The 25,345-nt window shown below is 44.4% G+C and overlaps 1 protein-coding gene and 1 pseudogene across 1 annotated transcript in view; one reads left to right on the plus strand and one right to left on the minus strand.

Annotated features, from left to right (window-relative positions):
• Window positions 1-25,345, plus strand: part of MARCHF10 (membrane associated ring-CH-type finger 10) — a 77,373-nt gene that overhangs the window by 22,594 nt on the left and 29,434 nt on the right. The window contains exons 5-7 of the mRNA XM_053263003.1: window positions 14,058-14,235; window positions 17,429-17,578; window positions 20,916-22,311. Of these exons, the coding sequence (XP_053118978.1) occupies window positions 14,058-14,235; window positions 17,429-17,578; window positions 20,916-22,311 (1,724 nt within the window). The remainder of the gene's footprint in view (window positions 1-14,057; window positions 14,236-17,428; window positions 17,579-20,915; window positions 22,312-25,345) is intronic.
• Window positions 491-1,281, minus strand: LOC128330326 (electron transfer flavoprotein subunit beta-like; annotated as a pseudogene).

Here is a 25,345-nt window from a genome sequence, read left to right on the forward strand (position 1 = left end):
TGCACGGAACTGGGTGGGGGTGGCTCAAGGCCAGGGGGGTGCCACTTTAAGGGTGGGGGAGGGTGCACTTACCCCTCCCCCTGCTTTCCCCCCGCCAGTGCTCGTTGCCTGTAAAGGCCTTCAGGGCAGCAGTGTACCTCCCTGGCACCCCTTCCCCCTCTTCGGCCTGAAGTGGCTGGAAGTATCGGGTGTGCATGCACATGGTGGTCATGCATTCGCATGCGACATGCACACCCGGTACTTCCTCCCCCTCCCTTTTTTTGGAACACCTCCAAAGATCACAAAGCATTTATTGCAAACCGACTCATAATTAGTACAGAAAATAAAATTACATTCTCATTTGGCTTCCGGGCTGGAAGGCAACGTGGTTATCATCTCGGAGGGACCAGGTCCCAGTGAGGCAGGCAGGTGGGGCCCTCCCAAGGGCTGTATCCACCTCGACAGCAGCAGCAGAGAAGGTGCAACAGCTCAACCGCAACAGCTCCGGGAAAGGCAGAACTGTCTCGGGGCTCAGTTCCGTCCGCTCTCTTTCAGTTTGGCAACCAAATCGTCCACCGTCTCCACCTTGACCCCCGCCTGGCGTTGGGGAGGGTCCTCCACACTCAACGTCTTCACCCGCGGAGTGAGGTCAACACCCAGGTCAGCCGGCTTCACTACCTCAATATTCTTCTTTTGGGCTTTCATGATATTGGGCAGAGTGGCGCTCATTCAGACGTAGGTCAGTGGTCACCACAGCTGGTAGCTTCAAATGCACCGTCTCCAGACCCCCATAAACCTCACGTTCAACCTTCAGCCAGTCCCTGTCGACGGTCACTTCGGAGGCAAACGTCCCCTGAGGCCAGTCAAGGAACGCTGCTGTCACCTGCCCTGTCTGGTTACAGTCAGCGTCAATGGCCTGCTTTCCCAGCAGCAAAAGGTTGACTCCTTTTTTGGCCAGCACAGCCAAGATTTTAACACCTGGAAGGGGCCGAGGCTCTCGTAGTCCTTTGCAGGGATCTCCACTTGCAGTCCCCGGTCAGCCCCCATGGCAAGGGCTGTGCAGATTGTCTCCTGGCACTGCTGTGGACCGCAGCTGACCGCAACCACCTCCGAGACAATCTTCTTCTCTTTAAGGCGCACGGCCTCTTCCACGGCAATCTCACAGAAGGAGTTCATGGAGTGCTTGACCCCATCTGTCACCAGCCCCATCTTGTCCGGCTTCACCCGCACCTTCACCGCGTAGTCAATGACCCGCTTCACTCCCACCTTCGCCCTCAGCCCAGCCGCCGCCATCTTGCCCACCGGTCACTCACCTCCCACTCCGGCACCCGGTACAGCAACTGAACTCACAAGTGTGTAAGAACCTAAAATAGGTATGTTTATGCAAATAGCATTAGCAGAAACATTTCAACACACCACTTAACATATTCCCATTCCACATATTTCTTTCCCCACTCCCCACTCTGTCTCTAAAATGGAGGTCATGCTCAGCTGCCTGGCACAGGTCACAGTCATGCTCATCCACCCGTTGCAGCACAGGCTGGCGGCGTGGCGACCAAACCACCTGGGACAGACTAAAGAGGATTTGTGGGCCCCCAGGTGGTGAGGAAGCCCTGGACTTTGGCCCGGAAGTCCAGGGGTAAGAGCGCCTCTGCATATTACAGGAACATGAAAGAAAGCAGAGTCAAGCTATGCCTGAGTCACAGCAATATAGCTGTTACCTTATTGTCTAATTGTTTTTCCAGTGTAAGTTGCTGTGACAAATATGATGCACCATGTAACATTTATATTTGACAGTAGGGTTTGGGTGATTATTCATCTCTCTTTATTATCTAACATAGTTTTTCAAGAAATGTTCCAGTGTGTATTTAATTAGCTTTTCTCTGCTTTCTGAACTAATTCACCAGCATACAAATTAACAGCCACATCTACTGATTTATCTACTTATGCAAAGGGTTATTATTGCCTTAATTTCTGTATACAATATTTATCAATGCATTTATTATGCAGTTTTGAAATGGAAATAAGCCAGTTTTGCACATTAGGACTAATGTAATATCTCCCTCCTGGCAGCAGAATAAAAGTTAATCTGTTGGCATTGTGGAACCATAAACAAGACTGGCTCCCTCTATGCCACATTTCCTTATCTTCCAAGTACATAATATGTCTGTATTTCTTTGAAATCATATAGTCCATATCCCTTGTATTGTAACAAAGCAAAAGAATGGGGGTATGGATGCACATTATGCAGTTTTTAGTTGTCAGAAAATATGATGACTGGCTAATTTCCTCTGGCATATTAACTGCATTTAAAAGGTTTATCAACATACAATAGCTCCCTGATGTTCTACATTATGTGTTCCCCAAAATACTCAGATTTTCCACCTAAACACATTTTTGGAAAACTGTAACCATTTTTTGCAGGGGGGCACATAGAGCCTGATCTTTGTGTCTTAAGAACTGGCTGACATTGGCTGACCTCCTCACTAACTGTGTGCAGGTGCTGCGTGCAAAGCACCTCTCCAGCATTTAGTAATCCAAAGTCTGTCTGTTTGTTTATTCATTCAGTTTATATACTGTCCTTCCTAAAGTGGCTCAGGGCAATTTACATTAAGATCAAAAACACATAATAAAACAATTAAAATACAAAAAACATTTCAACCAGATTAAAACTTATTAAAATTGAAACTAGATATCATTAAAAAGCCAGGCTAAAAGGCCTCCAAGGAAGATAATCTTCTTATATCCATGCTGAGCACGTTCCACAACCTAGGGGTGACAACTGAGAAGTCCTGATCCCAGGTTGCCCCCAGATAAACTGGTGGCACCTAAGACAGAACCCTTCTGATGATTTCAAAGACTGGTGGGGGTCTTGTAGAGAAAGGCACTCTCTCATATATCCCGGACTGAAGCCATTCAGGGCTTTAAAGATAATAAGCAGCACTTTGTATTTTGCCCGGAAACATATCGGCAGCCAGTGCAACTGTTTAAGAACAGGCATAATATGGTCTCTCCAGAATACCCCAGAGACAAATCTGGCTGCCAAACACAGTGCAATTTTGTGAATGGCTTCTTAAGAAGCCGGCTCCAGATCTTCTGATATTGATGACAAGGAGAAATAGATATGGGTGTCATCATCAGCATATAGATAACACCCAGATCTAGAGCAGGCTTCTTAAGAAGTCCTCCACAAAATTCCACTGTATGTTGGGCGTGCGGGGGAGGGAGCGATTTTCTCTGATATCAACTTTCCTCTTTAGTAACTATAAATATGTCCCTGAGGGCTGCATGACCCTCAGGGACATATTTATGGTTTGTTAAAGAGTGCTTCTGGGAGAAAGAAGAGAGCAATGAAAGTCAGTCTCCCACCTGCACAGTAGAATTCTGGATTATTAAACACTGTGAAAACGCTTTGCACACAGTGTCCCCATGCTGTTAGTGTGGATGTCAGCCACTGTTAGTGCATCCCATCCCAACCCAGTAAGAAAGCTGTGTGTAATTAAAATAGGGAATGTAACAGCTCGAATCACTGTGCTGGCACGTAAGTCTTTGTGAAGGAGCCAGATACTTGCTCAGTTTACACAGCAACTTAGTAACACCACAGTTGTGGTGGCCTACATTGTACAGTATTGCATTGCAATGCAGTATTGCATTGCAGAATTGTGCCACTGGAGGTAGAATGTGACAGTAACAGAACTGGGATCATCTCACCTCTTCGGCATCTTGAAGGCATTTCAAGCTAGCAGTATCAGGGCCATGCAGCATGACTTTCTTCTCCCTTCCTCCGCAGTGCACCAATGGGGATATTTTCCTGCACTGATGGTATAGACCAGAGTTTCTCAACGTGTGGGTCCCCAGATGTAATTGGACTTCAACTCCCATAATTCCAAACCAAAGGCCACTGGGGCTGGGGATTATGGGAGTTGAAGTCCAATAACATCTGGGGACCCACACATTGAGAAACCCTGGTATAGACGGTCTATCAGAGATAAAGAAAATAAATTCACTATTGTTTGTGTAATAATGAGGTTACAAATGGCAGCTAGCTTAGTTTAACAGAGTTGTCTCAATCTTCAGTCATATGAGTTGTTGTAATTGCATTGGTGCCAGCTGTGTTGTGCCAAGGCTTATTAATACCTGTCAGATTGGGATGCTGGTTGACACTAGTAAAGCCTGCACTTCTTGGCTTCAGCTTGAATGAAACTTCCAGTATTTCAGTGAGGAAGGAAAGCAAATTACTATGTCAACACTGAAATTACCAAATCACATTGAAGTTGAGAAATTTGGCTTTTTTAATTGTGTAATACATGGATGTTCAATATAGCATTCACTGATAGTCTTTAGATTTTGTGGTCACACAAAAACAGTTTTCATCTGGATTTCGGGGTAGAGTTCTACCCCCCAGCTATGTAAAGGTGCATGAACTAGCAAACCACTGCACTCCCAGCTATGCTCTTGTTGTCAAACTCATACATGGACTCTGGCACACAATATATCCACAATTATGGACCCATCCCAGTTACAATATTTATGTTATTAATAAAAATATGACACAGGGTAGAAAACCACCCTAGAAATGAATGGACTTTTTGTGGGGGGTGGTTTCTATTCCACTCCCATGTTAAGTCAGTTGGGATGGAGGGGGAAACACCCTGTTGCTCTTTGGAAACCTCATTTTTGTTTCCCTGGATAATTATAGAAGTGCTTCACATGATCGGTGTGAAGCGCTGTTTGGGGTAGTGCAGGGAGAGCACTACCTTCCCGCACATGGGAAGGGAGCCATCTCTGGGTGGCTGGATTGGCCGCCCACATGACTGCCAGTTCTGTCACAGAGCCAGCAGGGGTGGCAGGGTTCAGGGGCTAGTTGGCTCCCGGAAGTTCCAGGATGCCCCGCACAAGTGTGCGAGGCATTTTGGAGAGACCCCCAGGGCTAGGAGGTTTGTTTCAGCCTCTCGGCAGGGTCTCCTAATGTGTTGCCGTGGCATGGAGCCATACTGTGGCAGCATATGATCAACAAAACGGGGTTAGTGGAGCACTCACTCCACTAACCTCGTTTAAGAGGAGGGGCGGTTTTTGCGGTTTGCTGCCGGGAGCCATGCGGCTTCTGTGGCAGCAGACGACTAGGGGAAATCGGGCTAGGCTCCTTTAGCCCAATTTCCCCGGTCGTGAGAATAGCTTCATAGTGTCTCAAAACTAGTCTAAGGCACTGTATAGATTTGGTTCGAGATCTGTCAATGCCCATAAGAATGGGTTCTGCGCCTGCGCAGGAGCCATACGGTAGTCATGCCTGAGCTTGTCGAAGCACCCAAGCCACACCCCCATGCTGTGGCGTGCTATTTAAGGCGTGGCTGAGGCTCAAAGTCCCTCGGTTCTTTTCCAACCGCTTTGCGTTTGGACCTCGCCTCTTGCCGCCTCTTTAATCGGAAAGTTTCCTCTGTTCTTTTGTTCATCCAATTTGTTGACTGTGTTATCTGGATTTGACTCGGACTGGCAATCGGACTTCATTTGGATCTTTGAAATGGAACGGCTGACGTGATTCTCTGGCTTCTGACTCAGACTGGCTTTGGTGACTCTCTGGAAATTTGACCACGGAACGGCTCTGACTTTCGATTATGGCTGAAGAAAAGAAATCGTTTAAATGGTGTGAGAGTTGTAGGGTGAAACTGCCTTTGAAAGACCTTCATGACCTCTGTCTGTTGTGCCTAGGAGAGGAGCATAATGTCTCCTCATGTAAAATATGTCTGACCTTTTCGAAACAGACATGGAAAAATTGGGTGCTTCGCCTTTGAGCAGCGATTTATGATGAAGTACTGAGCCCTTCGTCTCCAGGCACGCCTCGCCCTTCAACGTCTGCTGCACACTCCACACCTGTGCAAAAGACGGCAAAACCCTCTTCGACATTGGGCGGACATAAATCTTCCGGCTCCAATCCCGCCAAAAAGGTCTTGACGTCAAAAAACAATTGACATCGGAAAAGTCTTCGATGTTGATACCGGCCAAGAAACCCTCAGAGTCAAAGTCCTCTTCATCTTCTACTTCGAAATCGATGCGCCATTCTGAAGAACGAGAGAGAACTACCAAGCGTCGGAGTGAGGACCACTCCACTTCGCATGAGGGCAAGCGTCAAAGGGATCAGGACAGCCCACGCGACCGTACACCATCCCCTTCTTCAGCGCAGCCATCAACATCGACTCGTCCTCTTTCCATGTCTGCGCCCTCCACATCAAAGGATTCCACAGCGCTTTCGACGTTGGAACCGATCATTGCTCCTTCGACATTGATGACCCTCGACACCGACAGACCCTTGATGCCACCCCTCTCTGAGGAAGTTACTCTTTCAACATCTGTAGAGGTCGACGCTCAACAGCCCATGGGAGATATTCTTCGTTAGACGCTGGTGATGATCAATACCGATCCGACCTCCTTGAACGTTCAATGCTCATCATCGACACCGATTACGATGCTGATGGCTAGTGCTCTTTCTCCAGCTCCAACACCTCTGGCATCTTCGACTTTTCCCTCAACGCCACAAGCTACAGTGCGTTTGCTTTCCGCATTGCATACCCCAATCCTCTCTGCTTCAACGCAAGTCACCCCTCGATATCGAGCACCTTTGCCTGCTTTCCAGGTCATCGACGTCAACGCCAAGGACTCCCTTCCAACAGCGATGCGTTCTCTCCTTTCGTTATTGGACTCGACATCGCGTACACACTCGGCATTTACTGGCTCTCCATCAACAGACCTAGTACCACCACCACATGGAGTGGCCTCTATGACGTTATGTTCAGCTCCACTGTCAGCCAGCCATTTCCGATCACCAACTCCTTGGCATTCTTGCGGGTACCGCCACCCTTCCCTGGGCACCACTTCTGGGGATGAGAGCAACAAGCCTTGGAGACCCCTGACTCCACCCCGCACCGGCCCTACGACCAGGTCTATAGCCACTCAAACCTCTCCCCTGGCTGTCCAATGGGCTTCTCAAACCTCTGCCATACTCCTTCGCTCAGAGTCCACGCAGACAACCCCAATACCAGTCCCTCTGGTTACATCTGCTACGCAGACTGCCCCGCGCCCAACCGAGGATGACTGTCCACTTCCTGACTCTCCTTCAGAGCATTACGGGTTGTCTGATTTCGAGTCCGACCCAGAAGATGCTAGCACGATTGTGGCGCCACCTACGGATGTAGTGCCGGTGACTTATGTTTCCCCTAATGATGAACTAAAAGCTTATCACAAACAGATCCGTGCAATGGCTGATGCTCTAGGCTTGGATATCCACTCACAATTAGTTACCATTGATGATCCAGTGTATAATTTTATGCTAAAATCGTAATCCACAGCCCCTGTGGCCTTGCCAATGTTACCCGTCATCACTAGAGCCGCCAAGTGCGCTTGGGAGGTATTACACACCTCCACTCCAACCTCAAAGAAATTGGAAAACCTTTACAGGGTTCAGGATAAGGACAATGATTACCTTTTAAAGCACCCAGCACCTAACTCCCTGGTGAGTGATTGTTCCACAGCATCTAAGACTGGCAAAAGATATATAGTTCCCCCCTGATAAGGAGGGCAGGAAGCTAAACTTACTAGGGAGAAAGGTTTACTCAACCTCTTGCCTGTCAATCAAGGTGGCAAATTACGCAGCCTGCATGGCCAAATATGCGCATGGCTTTTGGGAAGTGTTGGGAAATGATCTTGACTCACTCTCCTTCGAAGACTTCAAAACCAAGTTCTGCCAGATCCTGGAGAATTCGGGAGACCTGACTCTCAGAAGCAGGGATTTTAGCCTGCAGAACAAAACCAAAAGGATCACAACAGCATGTCAGTGATTCAACCAGAATCACTGCAGTACATCTCTGGTCTTTTCCCATTTCTCCTTCTGGAATACAGCCCAGAATGGGTGGGGTGATGTGTTGGAGCTTGGTTCCAGGTTGAGAGAGCAAGAAGATATAGAGGTGGGATGTGTGGCACTAAACAATCTGCTGAACCTCAACTCACTTGTCAGTGAAAGTACCATGATAAATGGGTTACATGACAAATAGAAATGGCAGAAGGTGGTCTACAACCAATCAATTATTTTCCCACTGCACAGTGCCAAGGTGGGGTCTGCACCCTCCAGTGAGAGGCCAGACCAAGAGATGTTTAGTCCAGCAGGAGGAGGCAGTGATTGAAGCAACTCCCTCGCCTGTAATCTGAGAGAGAGAGAGAGAGAGAGAGAGAGAGAGAGAGACAGTGTGAACCCTGATGGAGAGATCAAAATACTGTCTGAAGTCCTGGAAGAGCCACTGCCAGTCAGAGTAGACAGTGTTGCTCTAGATGGACCTATGGTCTGACTCAGCAGGCAGCATCTTCCTATGTTCTTATGGAAGCACCTTGACCTAAAAGAACTCCAGGTGTATCTTTGCCTACTAGTCCTGGCTGGTGTGTTTCATGGCAATCAGGAAGCGCTGCAGGAACTGTAGGTAGTACTTTTTTCTGTGCCACAATGCAGCTGAGATGACATTACAAGTAATGTAAGGTTCAATGAAAAAGCTACATGACAGGAGAGAAGAGTGATTGCCAAGCTGGCAACCATTACAGTTATCTGGATCTTGTTTGTGCAGAAGCTGCTACACAGCTACGTTCCTGAATTTGACCAGCAGTTGATAAGCAGCTGTTAGGTTTTCTGAGATGCTGTCCCTTATGGCAACACATTCCATGCAGGCCAAAGAAGTACAGTTTGAAATTATGGTGGTGCTTTGATGCAGAAATATCCTACCTAGTGACAGAAGATGTTTACCTGCAGAAGCAACCTGGAGGACTGCAATAAAGACAAGTAGAGCTGCAAGTTATGCAGCAATGTGTACAACCATGGGACAACACTTGGGGCCACTTGCTGAACTGCATGTCGAGGGGTGATTCAAATGAGCATCCCTCTCATACAAAGGATGTGCCAACAGTGCATTGGCATATCCACCAGTGACATCAGGGCAAGTGCATTCTTGTCACAGACCTGATATCTTCACACATGCCGGCAATATTCATTCGAACCTGCCCTCAGAGAATTGTGGTGAGAGATATCTTTCCCCCCAGTGTATAACTGGCAAAGGCTTCCTGAACAAGGGGTTGACCTGTGTAGGCACTACTAAACACAACAAGTCAGCCACAGAGATGGAACCACATTCACAAAGGGAAGCACTGTCATATGTGTTTGGCTTGGATGGACAGAAGATGTTGGTAGTGTGTGTACCCAGGAAGTTTGTGCCCTGGACAGCTGACAAACCAAGCAAAAAATGTGATGACTGTTGGTGACTGACCCATAGAATGCACTCGATGAACTCCCAGGTTGTCTTTAGGTCAGTCACAGCGTATTCTTTCAGCTGAAATGTTAAGAATGGAGCTGTTGAAGTCTGGGTCCTCATTAGTGTGGGGTTTGAAATGTTCATTTTTATTTGCTAAAAGCTCACATTGTTAGTGTGTAGTGCAGTCACACAGGGCACCATGCTTGATGTGTGGGTCACCGCTGCACTCCCCTGGAGTGAAATGTTACATTGCTGTGCATTCTGTGGCCTGGAAAATGGAGGTGTGTGTGGGGGGGGGGGCAATGTAATCAATGGGACTGCTTGGAAGTAGGAAGTTCTAATCGTGTGTAACAAATCATGACTCCAGATGGGGGTTAATGGAGGATTTTTGTTTAATGGGTCACACATAAAAGTGACTTATAAAATGCTATTCAGACTGAAAGTTCTATAAAATCAATAAATACACAAGCTGGTTCCCAGAATTCCAACCCTAGCATCATGTGGCTCCCTTCTCAATGGCTTCCACAAAGTTCTTTAAGACAAAGTAAATGGACTGCAGTCAGCGTAGACTCTTAGGGGTCATCAAGGCAGGTTTAGCCCCTACTCCCACTGTGTTATTGAATTCAGGTATTAATAAGTCATGGCACAACACAGCTGGCACCAATGCTATTATAACAGCTTGTATAACTGATAAACCATGCAACAAACTAAGCTAGTGTCATTTGTAACCTCATATTATTACATACATAATATTTACTTTTACACATTTAAGCAATTTGTTTCCATTCAATGCAATTTTTTAAAGTGCTTCATTTTGGGACACAGTTGCAATTGGAGCCAAGCCTGTCTCTAACACTGACCAGCCTCCATTCAGGTCCCTTGGAAAAGGATAAGGACACATTGAACTTTTCTAGACCTCCCTGCCATGCACAGGCTAATAAACAGTTATTTTTCATCTATTAAAGATGGACTATTTTCCTTCACTCATTATGATGATGCACATTTTGCTAGTGATAAGTAAAGATAGTTGTGATGAAATGTTTCACTATCCCATATACAATATCTGTAATTTTTCTGTGTAAGATGCATATTTCTAAATTTTCGCGTTGCTATGCTTTGATATTATCTGAAACCAACCTTCAAGGGGCAGACTGGAGAATCAGCGAAGGCTGCTTTAGACACTTGTTGGCAAATCCTCCCAGCCTTTTGTTGAATAGCCTTTTGCTATCTGAAAGAGAATGAGGTCGGAGACACATAAGCATCCAGAAATTTTCAATAACAGAGCCTTATAGAATCTAATAAGAATATAAGAACAGCCCTGCTGGGGCAGGCCCAAGGCCTATCTAGTCCAACATCCTGTTTCACACAGTGGCCCACCAGATGCCTCTGGGAAGCCCACAAGCAGGAGGTGAGGGCATGTCCTTTCTCCTGCTGTTGCTTCCCTGCAACTGGTATTTAGAGGCATCCTGCCTCTGAAGCTGGAGGTGGTCCACCAGAGTAGTAGTCTTTGATAGACCTGTCCTCCGTGAATTTGTCTACTCCCCTTTTAAAGCCATCCAAGCAAGTCACTTACCGTGGCAGATAATTTCATAGATTAATAGGGATGTGTACAGAACTGTTCAGTGCTCCATTCTAGGAGCGCCAAACCAGTTCCATCAACTGGCGTTTGAGCTGGTTTGGAGGGTAGGGGATGGTTTTCTTTAAGGGGCAGGGAAGGCGCTGCCTACCTGCCAGGCCCCCCCCCCCGCTGCTCCCCCCCCCGCACTGGTGCTCTTGAAAAAAGCAGGTGCGTGGGGCTGTAGAATATCTCCCTGCAACCCCAGTCAGCATCGGCATGGAAGTGGCTGATGCGCATGCAAACAGCATGCACGCACACACACACACACACACACACACACACACACACACACACAGAGTGCTGGTGGGGGGAAAGTGGTGGGATGGGGGATGGCAGGTAGACAGCACCTCCCCTACCCCTTAAAGAAAAACCTTCTTCTCTCCTGGGAGTGCACGGAATTGGTTCCATGCACATCCATATAGATTAATTATGCGCTGCGTGAAAACGTACTTCCTTTTGTCGGTCCTAAATATCCCTTCCATTTCATGGGATGGCCCCTGGATCTAGTACATGCATAGTTTTATATATGTCTATCATGTCTCCACATAGTAACCTCTTTTCCAAAATAAAGAGCCCCAGATGCTGTAGCCTTGCCTCATAAGAAAGGTGTTCCAGGCCCCTGATCATCTTGGTTGCCCTCTTCTGCACCCTTTTGAGTTCTACAATATCCTTTTTAAGAAAAAGTGACCAGAACTGTACACATTACTCCAAATGTGGTTGCACCATAGATTTGTATAAGGGTATTATAATATTAACATTCTTATTTTCAATCCCCTTCCTAATGATCCTTAGCATGGAATTTGCCTTTCTCACCACTGCCGCACATTGAGTCGACACTTTCAATGAACTGTCCACCATGACCCCAAGATCTCTCTCCTGGTCAGTCACTGACAGCTCAGCTTCCATCAGCATATATGTGAAGTTGGGTTATTTTGCCCCAATATGCATCACTTTACACTTGCTTACATTGAACCACATTTGCCATTTGGTCGCCCACTCATCCAGTTTGGAGAGATCCTTTTGGAGCTCGTCACAATCTGTTTTGGATTTCACTACCCTAAGTCGTTTAATGTCATCTGCAAATTTTGCCATTTTGCTACATACCCCGACTTCTGGATCATTTATGAACAAGTTAAAGGGCACTGGTCCCAGTACTAATCTCTGTGGGACCCCACTTGATACTCCCCTCCATCGTGAAAACTGTCTATTTATTCCATAATGGAAGATTACTGAACTTGTGAAAATAAAGTTAGGGTTCAAGTAAGTGAGGGTCTTTTAGGAACAGATAAATAGGAAGTAATTCTTTGTTAGAATGGAATCGTTATAGAGATTTGCTTGGATCTTAGTCAGGAGGAAGAAGGGTATTGGGGGTGTGTGTGTGTGTATGTGTGTGTGTGGTAACCATGCTTAGCCCCCTGGATGAGAATGAAAAAGGACTCTGTAGCAAACAAGGTTAAATTAGTTTCTCTTCCATCTTACACTCTTAGGATACATATAGAATTAAGGATAGGAGGAGGTTTCCTTCTATAACTCATCCGGTGACTACTCAGGGATGGGCCTTCTCCATTGCTGCCCCGAGGCTTTGGAACACACTTCCTGCTGAAATAAGAGCCTCCCCATCTCTTACAACTTTTAAAAGGGCAGTCAAGATGCATTTGTTCACCCAGGCTTTTAATTCGATATAGTTTTAATGGTGTTTTAATAGTGTTTTAATAGTTTTAACTTTTTAATTTTAATTGTTGAAATGTTTTAATCTTTTATTGGCTGTTTTTATTGTTTTGTAAACCGCCCAGAGAACTTGCATTTGGGGCGATATAGAAATGTATGTATGTATAAATAAATAAAGTAGGCGAGGGGGCATATGGCACAAACACAGAGCCCCCTTCAGGACAAGGACTCAAGTCCGTTTTGAGGGAACATATTCTAAGATTGCTGGGTACATAATAGTAGTAAGCTGATAACTCATAGAGCAAATGTTTTCTGTGCAGTTATGATAGAAGCCAATGAAAACATACTTACTGAAATCTGCAGTAGGGCAGAAATCTGGAAGACCTAATCAGAGTGGATGTTCTTTAGAAATGCCCCAAGGAATGACATTTTAGATTGAAAAGCTATTTAACTGAAGAAAGCAATAAACCTGATGAGCACTTTATACTGTATGAAAACACAACTTTTATCATAATTTGGTTGATGCTGCCACATGCTTGAGCTGCATCCTCACAAGTGTTTACAGAATTATTTGATTACACACAAGCCCTTGATCAAGAAAATTTAATTGCTTATAGTTTTGCATAGCATAGTAAATGTTTGGGGGCATGCTCAAGAAGCGGGGGGAGAAAATATAGATTCTAAAAATAATTTACTTTTCCAAGTTCCTCTCCACTCATATCATAAAGGTGCTAGGCAGCATTCAGACTCAGTTTTTCATGACTAAGCTCCATTGAAATTAATGGGATTTCAATTAGTCATTACTGATTTGTCTAATTGATTTCAATGGTGCTTTGCTTAGTCATGAGAAAGTAGTCCGGATGCTTCCTCATGTATGTATTCTGAGATTGCTACATAAACCTTAGATTTTCAACTTAATCTGAACAAGACTAAGTAGGCTGAAACTCAGAATTATTGATAGTGACCTGTTTGGATTATCCTTCTCCTCCCACAACCCAAAACTCCCTGGGCAGAGATTAGGAATGGACCTTGGACTCACATGCATTCACATACTCCTTTTCTCACCTTTCCTTGTCCCTCCCCTTTGCTGGAAGTTAAATGAATGTACAAGCCAGGGGATCTTATGGTGTTTGAACATGGAATCTCCCCAGAAGGTTTGGTGTTCCAGGGTCAAGGAGAGCTAACATTGAAATCACTGGGATTTCCTTGTTTGAGGCTTCACCAAGAGCAAGCCAGCCTGAAGACTGCTCTGTCTCTGGGGAATATCTGGAGGGGTAATCTCAAAAGGCCCATATGCCAGGGCTTCAATCCTACAATTTTAAACTAGTTATGAAGAAGGCAGTGCCTTTCGGCATGTGTACAGCACTTTCCCCTCATCACTGAGTAATCACAGTCAGTCTCTGCACATCTAAATTTTTTTTTTTAAAAAGGGCTCTCCCCTAAAATGAACATTTTGTACTGGTAGAAAAGAGTTCTGCTGCTAATATTTAACTATCCTTTTATTTTACCAGACCACGTCTGATGAAGCTTCTGGATGTGAACTGAAATCTATGATAAAGTCTCTTGGGAACAAATCAGAAGCGAAATTTCCTGCTATTGACAAAACATCTGTTAAGCAGAAGCAAAAACCAAGCACAAGCTCCAAAAAAACAGAAAAAAGTGGACCTAGTCCCAAAAAGGATACTTCAGGTGTGTATGGAGAGAGTCCTAATCTGTTCAGTGTAAGAAACTGATGCATAGTGCTGGGGCCTACGATATCTGCAAGTTTCTAGCTGAGCTGACTAGGAATGGAGTTGATAGTGAGCAAAGAGGCATATCCAAAAAAAGCTGCCAAAACCAGCTGATACACCAAGGAGATCAGTTACTCTCATAGTCCAACAGTAGGTTAGGGTAGACAAAACAATAGAAACTATGAGAAGACAGAAAGGAGTCCCACTGGAGCAGAAGATTGGACTAGAGCTGTGCAAGGTACAGCAGGAACCAACATATGGTTTGTACAGACAGAAACTGAAGCTAGGAAGAGGAAGTTATTTAAAGGCTATTTTGGTTACTTGGACCTAATAAGCACATATGTTTTAAGAGAGAACAGGTGGCTCAGTCAGCAGGGTTCCTGTGTTACTCCTGGAAGGACATAGCTGGAAGCTCCCTGCTAATAGATTGTTTACAGGGGTGGCTCTCCCATAAAGCCATGTGAGCCAATGGCCTCAGGCAGCGAGTGTGCAATGGGAGAGGGAGGGGGAGTGTAGGCACTGTGCCCCACACCCTGCCATGGGTATCATCTCACTGACCTGCTGCTGCTGCCCAGTCTCTGTTGCTGCTGCTCTGTCTCCAAGCTCCGCCCCCCGCTTCATGCATCACTGGCCCTCTCACGGCTCCTCTTCCCCCTCAGCTTCTGGGGTGCACTCTGCCCCCAGCCTCACCTTCCAGGGCATCTCTGCCCTCCAGTCCACGCTGCTGTTTGCTATTGCAAGCCAGCCATGTAGGATGTGTCCAGTGGTGATTTACTCCACCTCATGGTCAGAGGTATACCTAGGTAATTTTGGAGCTTACCTAAAGGCTGTAGGAGCACCCCCCCGCCCTGCAAATTTAGCATCATCATGCTTCACCGGGCGACCACACCACTCAAGACAGACTAAAGAGGATTTGGGGGGCCCCAGGGGCTGTGGAGGCCCTGGACTTTGGCTCCAAAGAACGCCTCTGCTCGTGGCTACTGCTGCTCCAGCACCATCTTACTCTTGCTCTCTTCCACGGTGTCTCCCCTCCAGGGCCAAACTTGACCACTTTGTTTCCTCTGTTTTGGGAAGAGACATAGCAGATAAGTTTGGTGCTGAGAGGACTGCAGGAGAAAGAGAGAGTGAACAAGCTACTGCTGGAACAGCAATGGCAACAAGACTGGTGGGTGAAGCTGCTGCTGGGTGCGTGCTGCCTGGCCTGTAACAGCAAGTAGTGGCATGCCCGCAGAATGCGAGGCCAGTGAGCTGAGGAGAGGGTGCCAGGGCCAGTGAAGGGGAGGCAAGGCCAGTGAGGGGAGTCAGGATGTCCCATTGTCTTTGCCTCAAGCAGTAAAGGGCAATGAGCCACAGAGAGAATGAGCGCCAGAGAACATAATATAGATACAAAGTATTTGATTGGACTATTCACAGTCTTTATTTAGATATGACAGTGCAAGTATAACATCAAATGTAATTTCACTGAACAGATTTATAACCCTTATTTTATAAATTTTAAAAAATAGCCATGATAGTTTAAAAGAACAGCTTAAGGCTTTTACAAATTCACTCATACACCACAAAGTATGGCAATTGTAAGTTAAACCTCTTGCCTTATCTACTACACCACGGGTTCTCAACCTTGGGTCCCTAGATGTTGTTGGACTTCAAATCCCATCATCCCCAGCTACAATGACCTTTGGCTGGAAAGTTGGTCTTGTGGTAGCAAGTATGAACTGTTCTCTTTGCTAAGCAGGGTCTGCCTTGGTTTTTATTTGGATGGGAGACTCCATGTGAACACTGTTAAGATCTTCCCCTTAGGGGATGGGACCACTCTGGGAAGAGCAAAAGGCCCCAAGTCTCTCCCCCCGCCCCGCTGGCATCTCCATGATAGGGCTGAGACTGAATCCTGCCTGCAACCTTGGAGAGGCCACTGCCAGTCTGTGTAAGAAAGATGGACCAGTGGTCTGACTTGGTCTAAGGCAGCTTCCTATGTTCCTATGACTCAAGTCTAAAAAACCCTGTTCTATACCAGGTAAGCAGTAAACATGTTCTTCTTCACTCTCACAGATTGAGGCTCTTCACACGAGCAGTGTGAAGAGCCGTAAGGGTGTGTGCGGGGAGAGTGGGTTTGACCCACTCTCCCTGTAGACCTGTGTTTCTCATTGTTTTTGGAGTCCTGGACCGGTACATTCTTGCACAGTTTCTTGGACCAGCAGTTAGTAAAGGCACTGCCCCCCTCGCCCCCATCCCCAGGCACTCCCCCAGACTATTTGAGGCCGGTGGGGGCTGCCACCATCAGGAGCTCTACGGAGCTCATGAACATTTTCCTTCAACAAGGGCTGCCTGCCTAGAAATGAGCTCCGGAGAGCTCGCCTGGACTCCGTGGATGTCATGTGCAAAGGGGGTGGGGCCTGGGATCCACAGAGCCTGGGCAAGCTGTCCCGAGTTCATTTCTAGGCAAGGAGTCCTCGCTGCTGGATAATGTTCATTTTGCTTTCTCGAAATGAACACTATCGAGCAGTGAGGACTGCGTACCTAGAAATGAGCTCTGGAGATCTCCCTATGGTGGCAGCCCCCACCAGGCCGAAATTGGGTTTTTTTGGGGTGTGTGTGTGTTAAATTCATCACAGACCAGTTTTCAACGCCTCATGGACCGGCACTGGTCCACGGACCGACGGTTGAGAAACACTGCTGTAGACAATCACTAGCCGATTGCTGGGCAGGTAGATCCCTGGCCCAGACTAGTGGTGGCTTCGCTCGAGTGCTCCTGCGCCTGGCTGTGGCTCATCTGGCAGCTCCGGGGTTTGGGCAAAGGGAAGGGCCGTCATGCGGTGCCCTGCCCCCAAAAGCCCCAGTAATGCACTGTGTGAATGTGTGATGCATTCCTGGGGTCCCCTCTCCCCCCTCCCCGAGTGTGTCCGCTGCGGCTGCAAGCACACGACCAAAAAAATGGGGTTAATGGAGAGGGCATTTAGGCAGGCTTGCCACCGGGAGATATGCGGCTCCTGTTGCTGCACATGAGGAGCAGGAACCGGGCTGGGCTCCCTTAGCCCGATTTTTGCTGCTCGTGTTAATCACCTCATTGTGTTTGCTTATGCATCTCCATGCAACTACACTTTCCAAAGTGTACGGCCCTAAAGGCTACCCTTTTATAAAACAATGCTTAACAGCTTCACAGAAGCCAATTTTATCAAGAAGGCAGCGAATGAACCAGAGAAGTTTGTTGGAAAACCCAGACTCTGAACATGCACGAAGAGTGGAAGGAAAAGGGAGAAAAACACCATTGTTGCAAGGAATAGCAAAGATTACCAAAGGATCTGGTAAGAATCTTTCCCCCCAAATTATACTGCTTTTATAGTTGCTAGTTATAGATGCCACCCCTAGTCCAATGCTCCACCTGCACTCCATAGCACACATGGGTTTTCTCAGTGGTAGTCTCCAGGCTTTGAAACTCCCTCTCTTGGAAGGTTCATACTGCCCCATCTCTCTCAGTCTTCAAACAGCTGCTTGTTTGTTTTGCCAGACCTTTGGAATGACTTGAGGCTGGTTCCTTTGTTTTACTGTGTTTTTATGTTGGGAGTTTTAATGCTATATGTTAATGTTGCTTATTGTTTTTATTCTTACTGTATTAAAAAGTATATGTTAGTCATTTTGAGGTCATAAGGCAAAAAACAGCATATACATTTGATAAATAAATACGCAGCATACATTGAGTTCCTTTATGAGTAAATGTCCTATTCATTTCAGTAAGGAAAATCTGCACACACAGCTGTCCCTTTAATTGAAGTACATGGGGAAGACCTCAATAGGTGTAGGAGTTTGGAATATTCATCAAAGGTTCTGCACCTGGATTGTCGTGTCTGCTGGATCTGCTTGACAGTCCTCAATCCAGCAAGTTCAAAATGTGCATGGAGCTTCATATATGCAATGTGAATCCCCTATGTATATGTGAAGCCTTTCCTTTCATAGAGTCTCTGCAAGCTATATGTTCCCTGCTTTAATGAAATGTTTGTCACTATCATGACAGGGAAGATTAAACTTTATTCTCTGTTGGGGAACATTTGACATTTCAGCTGTATACTTGTCTTCAGCAATGTTTCAGACTTTTTGTGCTGATTATTACTAAGGCCTTTCCTACATAATCAGCCTTTTTGAAAATGAACGCATGTGTATTATTTTGTTGAGCAGTTTGCACCTCACTGTGTTTCTGCTGCAGCATATGTATATTCCCAGCACTCTAAGTGCAATATTCTATACCTCAGGAACTGTGATATTTCACTAGAAAAACTGTGTGACTTGGCTTCTGCAAGTGTCAACTAGGCACCTCTTGAATATTTTTTGTGATGTAATTAGTGAAGAGTTAATTACTGTCTATGTTTTCCATCTCCATACCTGTGCCATTTTGTTAACTGTTATTAGTGTTTCTTTAAGCCTTTAGAGGCTCTGCTCTCTTGTACTTTACAGCTCCAGTTTAGGAATTATCATCTACCAATATACCTTTGAATGGTGATGTAATATTCCTTCGTGTTGTATATGTTTTAATATTAAAAATAGACATTGGCAAAAAGCATTGCTACTTTGTTTTCACACTTGCTGCCTATCAGTAATGCCCTGGCATTTGGTGAGCCTTTATTTTCATTTCTCCCCCCACCCCCCAATTAACAGTTTTATTCAAATAAGTAATAATAATTAACAAAGTAATTACAACAAAAAGGTGGGGATATGAGGAAAACACCAGAAACAAACAGAAACGGTAAGGGGAGGATGAAGGGGTTAACATAGTTATTGATTTGAAATATTGAAGAGAAAATTATGTAAATAACTCTAAATAGTCCTTCCAAATCCTGGCATGGGATCCCTCTTTCAGCATACAATGGTAAATTGTCAGTTTAAAAGTTGCCAGATTAGAGAGGTCTTCTATCCATTGATAAACTGAGGAGCTGAAATGATCTTTCTAGCACTGTAAAATAATATGCTTGACGACAGATATGTGGTAAATAACCAAGAAGGATTGTTCTGTCACAAAATTTAAAATTGGAATTAAAAACTAGGTTGATACGGTCAATCACATCTTGCCAAAAGGGAGCTATTATACTGCAACTCCCTCCATATCTTATGAATTAGGGAGCCCTCACCAACACCACAGCACCAGCATAAGGGAGAAGTAGTTATATGTTTAGGGAATAAGCGTTCAGGTTATGTCCAATAGGTACGAAATATCAATTTTTGCTGGATTATTTTCATTTTCATTTTTTGGAGGTTGTATGCTCTCCTGAAGTCCAGTCAGTTCATGACTCCATTAACTTTTTATGTAGACCAGAGGAAGACTAGAGATTGTGGCTAGAGGAAATGGCTGCAAATTATTAAAGCAAATTAAACAGCCTTTTGTTGTCCTTACAATGAAACTCTCCCTGCACACCTATTTTTGAACAGTTCTGAAACCACTGATTCTGGATGAGGGCTATTGTCACAGTAGCTATAAGGGCAAAGTCACCATGGTTCCATAGAAATAATAACCAGTACACTGCCTACATTTCCATTTTACAGAAGGGAAATAGTAGGTGACTTACATTACACTGGAACAAGGAATCTTACTCTGGAGCAAAGACTCCTCACTCCATAACATGGTCTCTTACTCCAGAGTAAGACTCCTTGTTCCAGAGTAAGGGAAGTTGTGTATGGCAGAGGCAGTGACTTATCCAAAATTGTACAAGGAATCCATGGTTTAAAAAAATTAGGTTGTCTACTAATCTGGCTACTGAACAATTCTGTTGGGTCTCAACTGCTAATTTTTTTTTTAAAACACAGGAGTTAAAAGCTTACAGATTTGTAAGTGGATGTGGATATGGCATTGGAAAGTTTCTCCTTTATTTGTAGTGATGTGAAGAGTAGTCTAGATCTAAAGGCTTGATTCATTAGGGAACATCAAACAAGAGATATCTCCCCCACTCCCATTTCTTAGAGCTTTAATTGGCCAATAGGGTAAGAGGAAGCCTTACCCTCGTTTCTTGCCACCAGAGAGGGTAGAGCATGGCAAAGGTAAAGAAAACTTTTCAGACAGGCCATATGGGACTTAAGGTGAGGATTAATGCAAGCCAGAAGGAAAAAAGAAGGGCAGCATTAATTCCAGACCAGAAGAAGTAAGCCTCATGAAGTGCTGAAGAAAGTAGCACAATTTATTTGCAAAAGCATCCCAGTTTTCTATTATGCCTAATGTGTTTCGAGTGCCATCAGAGACAATAATCACTTCTTGTCTCTTGAATGAGGAGTTTCTTTGGGAGTACGGATGATTGCTTGTGACTAAGAGCTGTTACCCGAAATGTATCAGACATAACAACAGAAAATTAAAGTGCTTTTGTAAATGAATTATGCTACTTTTCCCAGCACCTGGTGAGGTTTGCCTCTGTCTTTTTCTACACCCATGAAAGCACCAAGTTAATTGTAGGTCAGGAAGGGATATTGATCTCTGATGGTGCTTCCATCATTGTGTTGTATCCAAACAAAGTGAATATGGAGTAATCACAATTGAAATCAATAAGACAAGTTAGCCTTGACTAGTTTAAATTCCATTGATTTCAGTGGTGGAAAACTGTGAATCAGAGCTTAGGAAGCTGGTAAGGCAAATAATTCTAAAAACAAATCTTGTTGTCAATGCAGACTCACAAGATGGCACAGGTCAAAGAAGTGGTCCTACTTTCAAGTATAAGAAGAAAACTCATGAAAGAAGGAGCTTAGTCCAGTCCTCTAAACTGAATGTAGATAGCAAAAGCCTGGACAGGGATCTCAAAAAAGGAAATGTTCTTACAGCAGCAGCTCAACAGCCCCTAACTCACCCAATTGAGTCTACTGTTCAGGATGCAAATGGTCCTTCTGTATCAAGTGAGTCAAACCTTCCACCTATTAAAAATGGCCCTATAAGGCCAAGAGAAGATGATTTTTATGCAGTGTTGTGTTCAAATGGGGAAGGTTCTGCTGCAGAAAATGAAGATACAAAAGATATCCGTCCCTTGGAAGAAGAGCTTCTTTCCTTTGATCTCAATAAGTCTCCTGTTCTTGATCAAAATAACAGAGTTAGTGGGCTACCTTTAACACAGGCGGAGCAGCATAACTGTGAAATGGGAGTTGCGGGTGATGGAAGAAGAGCTGAACTTTCCCATAGATTGCTACGGCAACATAATGTAGCAACAGACTCAGCTGCTGAACAACCTTCATTGGGGCAAAGGAAGACACGGGACCACAGGAATCCTTATGCTCTTGAAGAAAACCTTTTAGAAGAGGCTCATAAAAATGAAGGGGAAAATTTGGCATGCAGCACAAGAAGCCCACATACTGAAAGCAGGCCAGGAAGTGCAATGGTTGATGAGACCGATGGTAATTTAAGTTCAACTGAAGGCTGGTCAGCTAACAACAGCTATAGCAGAGAAAGGCAAGCTTTTGAGAACAATCAAAGATGTTATGCTGGACTCATCAGTTCAGCTAGGCCAACAGTTCAGAGGCCTTCTATGCGTCCTCCATTTACTATCCCAGGGTCCTTGCCACAACCTGCAAACAGAACCGAGACTGTGGGCAATGTGGAGGCTGCAGCCCCTTCTGTGCAAGTCACAGAACTGAATGGAAACCCGAGGTTAACTGTTCGCAGACAGTTATCTCCTATAAGGATCAGAGATTCTTTTTCAGCTACTGAAAGTTGTCAGTCTTCGTCACCCACAATCAGCACCTTTGAAGATAGTAGCCTGCTTGAGGACAGTATGAGCAATGGTCTAAGCAGCATATCTCCAAGCACTGCTTCTCATGATGAAGATAACTTTCTGAATTCCCACAGCTCCTCCTCATCCACAGATTCGTCCCATCCATCTCTTTTCCGGGCAAACTTTACAGCACATCTTCACATGGCTGGCCCGCTGCCCGATCAAGTACCAATTTTCCTGACAGTGTCCGATTTGCGAAATCAGAGCAACTTTGTGAGTAGTACAACTGCCTGTAGCTCACCAAATGCAAAGGAGATTAATAAGCCTGAGATAGTCCCTGAGAAGCTAAAACAATTGCAAGAGAGGTGAGTTGTTGAAATTAGGAGGGAGGATGGTCACACATTTACTTTGCCTGGCTTAAACTGAGCTTAATTTTGAAGCAGCTCAGATCTGCAGTATGTCTTAAATGCCAAAGTTTAACCCTGGAAACTGGGAAATGGGATAATAGTGTATTTTGTATATCCAATAGCCTGTTAGCACATCTCTAAAGGCATAATTACTATTGTTCTACATATATATGCAGGAATATAGAATACCGTCTCTGTATCCAACAGATTGAATCCATTTAGATCCAGTAGTGAGAACCAATAGAACATAACCAATGCTTAATTTTTAAAATTAGTGGTGCTAGAGCTCAAGCCTATTTACAAGACCCTGAAGGGCCCTTCTCCCTAACATGACGTGTGATAGATGGTTGTCACTACTAAGAGATGAGGAAAAGGCATTTTGCTCACTCTCTGAGGCATTTTCTTCCTCATTATCACTTTGCATAATCCATAAAAGAATCGGACACTGAAATTGGTCTCTAATCCATGATGGGCACTGCCTCAAATTAAAACAATCTAACCTCCAGTTGATTTGCTTTCAGATCACTTGTAAAGCTGTGAAGAATAGGACCAGCTGCAGTGCTGAATTTGAGCACTGGGTTTGGCATTTGCTTCAAAAGCTTCTTTCATGGCTTGCATATCATGTGTTTGTACAATTTTTTAATAGTACATCAAGTTAGTTAGAGAAGAAAGCATGTGTAGATAGCCCATTTGTCTCCACTAAAGCACCATAGCTGTTTACATATATCTGGGTTTTATGCAATAGTTTAGGGAACAGAATGTTCAACTGTTTACAAAATAAGGCCCTGACTAAATAGAAAATGCCACAGTTAAAAATTATGAGAAATAATAATAATAATAATAATAATAATAATAATACACCAGATATAACTGTAGTTGAGAAGAAAGAAAAAGAAGTTAAAATAATCGCCATAGCAATACCAGGGGATAGCAGAATAGAAGAAAAAGAAATAGAAAAGTCACAAAATACAAAGATCTACAAATTGAAATTGAAAGGCTGTGGCAGAAAAAGACCAAAATAATCTCAGTGGTAATTGGCGCCCTGGGTGCAGTTCCAAAACAACTTGAAGAGCACCTCAACACCATAGGGGCCACAGAAATCACCATCAGCCAATTACAAAAAGCAGCTTTACTGGGAACAGCCTATATTCTGCGATGATATCTATAATGACAGCAACAAAATGATAACAAAATTCAGCCATCCCAGGTCCTTGGGAAGGACTCAATGTCTGTATAAAACAAACCAGTCAATAACACCTGTCTGACTGTGTAAACAAGAAATAATAATAATAAACTTTATTTGTTAGTTACCCCATAACAAATTGTTTCCCAGGGGGCAGTTATTAATTTGGAGTTGAAGTTCAGTCAAAGACCTTTCTGTACTATTAATGAGTATTTCCTAATTTTACAAGAAAGACATACATGGAAATCGTTGCTGTAATTTTCAGATCTGTATGTACAAGTGCGTTTTTACTGGCTGACATGATGTGTGGGTGGTTCTGCATCACCCACACTGCTGTGGGCACTTTAAACAATACTGGCACTGTTGTGCAAGAGCGCTATTGCACTAATATGTGAACTTGTGCGATGCTACAGCCATTGGAAATAATTCCTGTACTGTCACACAAGCATGGTTTCACAATTTACCATGTTAGCTCAAACCACTCTTGCACAACAGTGGCGGCGGCATTGTTTTAATTGCCCGCAGCAGTACCGGCAGTACAGAACTGCCTGCCTGTCAGCCATCGTCCTTTTTGCCACAACAGCTCCCAGGATCAAACAGATTTTCATACTGGATGCACAGGGACACCAAAACCCTGAAGTGTCTGTGTTTACAATAGATTCTTTTAGATTGAGACTCATAATCTTTATTAAAGCCATCATGAGGACAAAAATAAGTAAATACAAAAACTCCCAGAACTACAACATAATCTTTGGAGTTCACATTACTCTCCTCCTTGCTGGTAAAACAGATTTGCAGTAATCCAAAAATCCTACATAATTTAGAAGCTGTTCCTTCCTGGTCTATAATTTCTTATTACCTTGACCAAGGGTGGCCTTTTGATTGTACGATCCATCCATCCATCACCTAAAAAGCAAAAAAATAGAGAAGCATGGTTTGTGGAGGTCTCTTCCTCTGAAGACCTGTCCAAGTCTAAGTATCCTGAAGGAACACTTGAAAGTTTTATTATTATTATTTCTTGTTTACACAGTCAGACAGGTGTTATTGACTGGTTTGTTTTATCCAGACATCGAGTCCTTCCCAAGGACCTGGGATGCCAGAATTTTATTGTCCATGGTTATAGATATCGTCGCAGAATATAGGCTGTTCCCAGTAAAGCTGCTTTTTGTAATTGGCTGATGGTGATTTCTGTGGCCCCTATGGTGTTGAGGTGCTCTTCAAGGTCTTTTGCAACTGCACCCAGGGTGCCAATTACCACTGGGATTATTTTGGTCTTTTTCTGCCACAGCCTTTCAATTTCAATTTGTAGTTCTTTGTATTTGGTTATTTGTTCTATTTCTTTTTCTTTTATTCTGCTATCCCATGGTATTGCTATGTCGATTATTTTAACTTGCTTTTCTTTCTTCTCGACTACAGTTATATCTGGTGTATTGTGTGGCAGATGTTTGTCTGTCTGTAGTCGGAAGTCCCATAATATTTTTACATCTTCATTTTCTTCAACTTTTTCAATTTTATGGTCCCACCAATTTTTGGCTACAGGTAGCTTGTATTTTTTGCAGATGTTCCAGTGTATCATCCCTGCTACCTTGTCATGCCTTTGTTTGTAGTCAGTCTGTGCGATCTTTTTACAACAGCTGATTAGGTGGTCTACGGTTTCATCTGCTTCTTTACAAAGGTGGCACTTGCTGTTTGTTGTGGATTTTTTGACTTTTGCTCTTATTGCATTTGTTCTCAGTGCCTGTTCTTGCGCAGCCAGTATTAAACCCTCTGTTTCTTTCTTCAAGTTGCCATTCTTAAGCCATTGCCAGG

The sequence above is a fragment of the Hemicordylus capensis genome, chromosome 6 (genome assembly GCF_027244095.1).
Source record: "Hemicordylus capensis ecotype Gifberg chromosome 6, rHemCap1.1.pri, whole genome shotgun sequence".
In the NCBI taxonomy this organism is placed as follows: Eukaryota; Metazoa; Chordata; class Lepidosauria; order Squamata; family Cordylidae; genus Hemicordylus; species Hemicordylus capensis.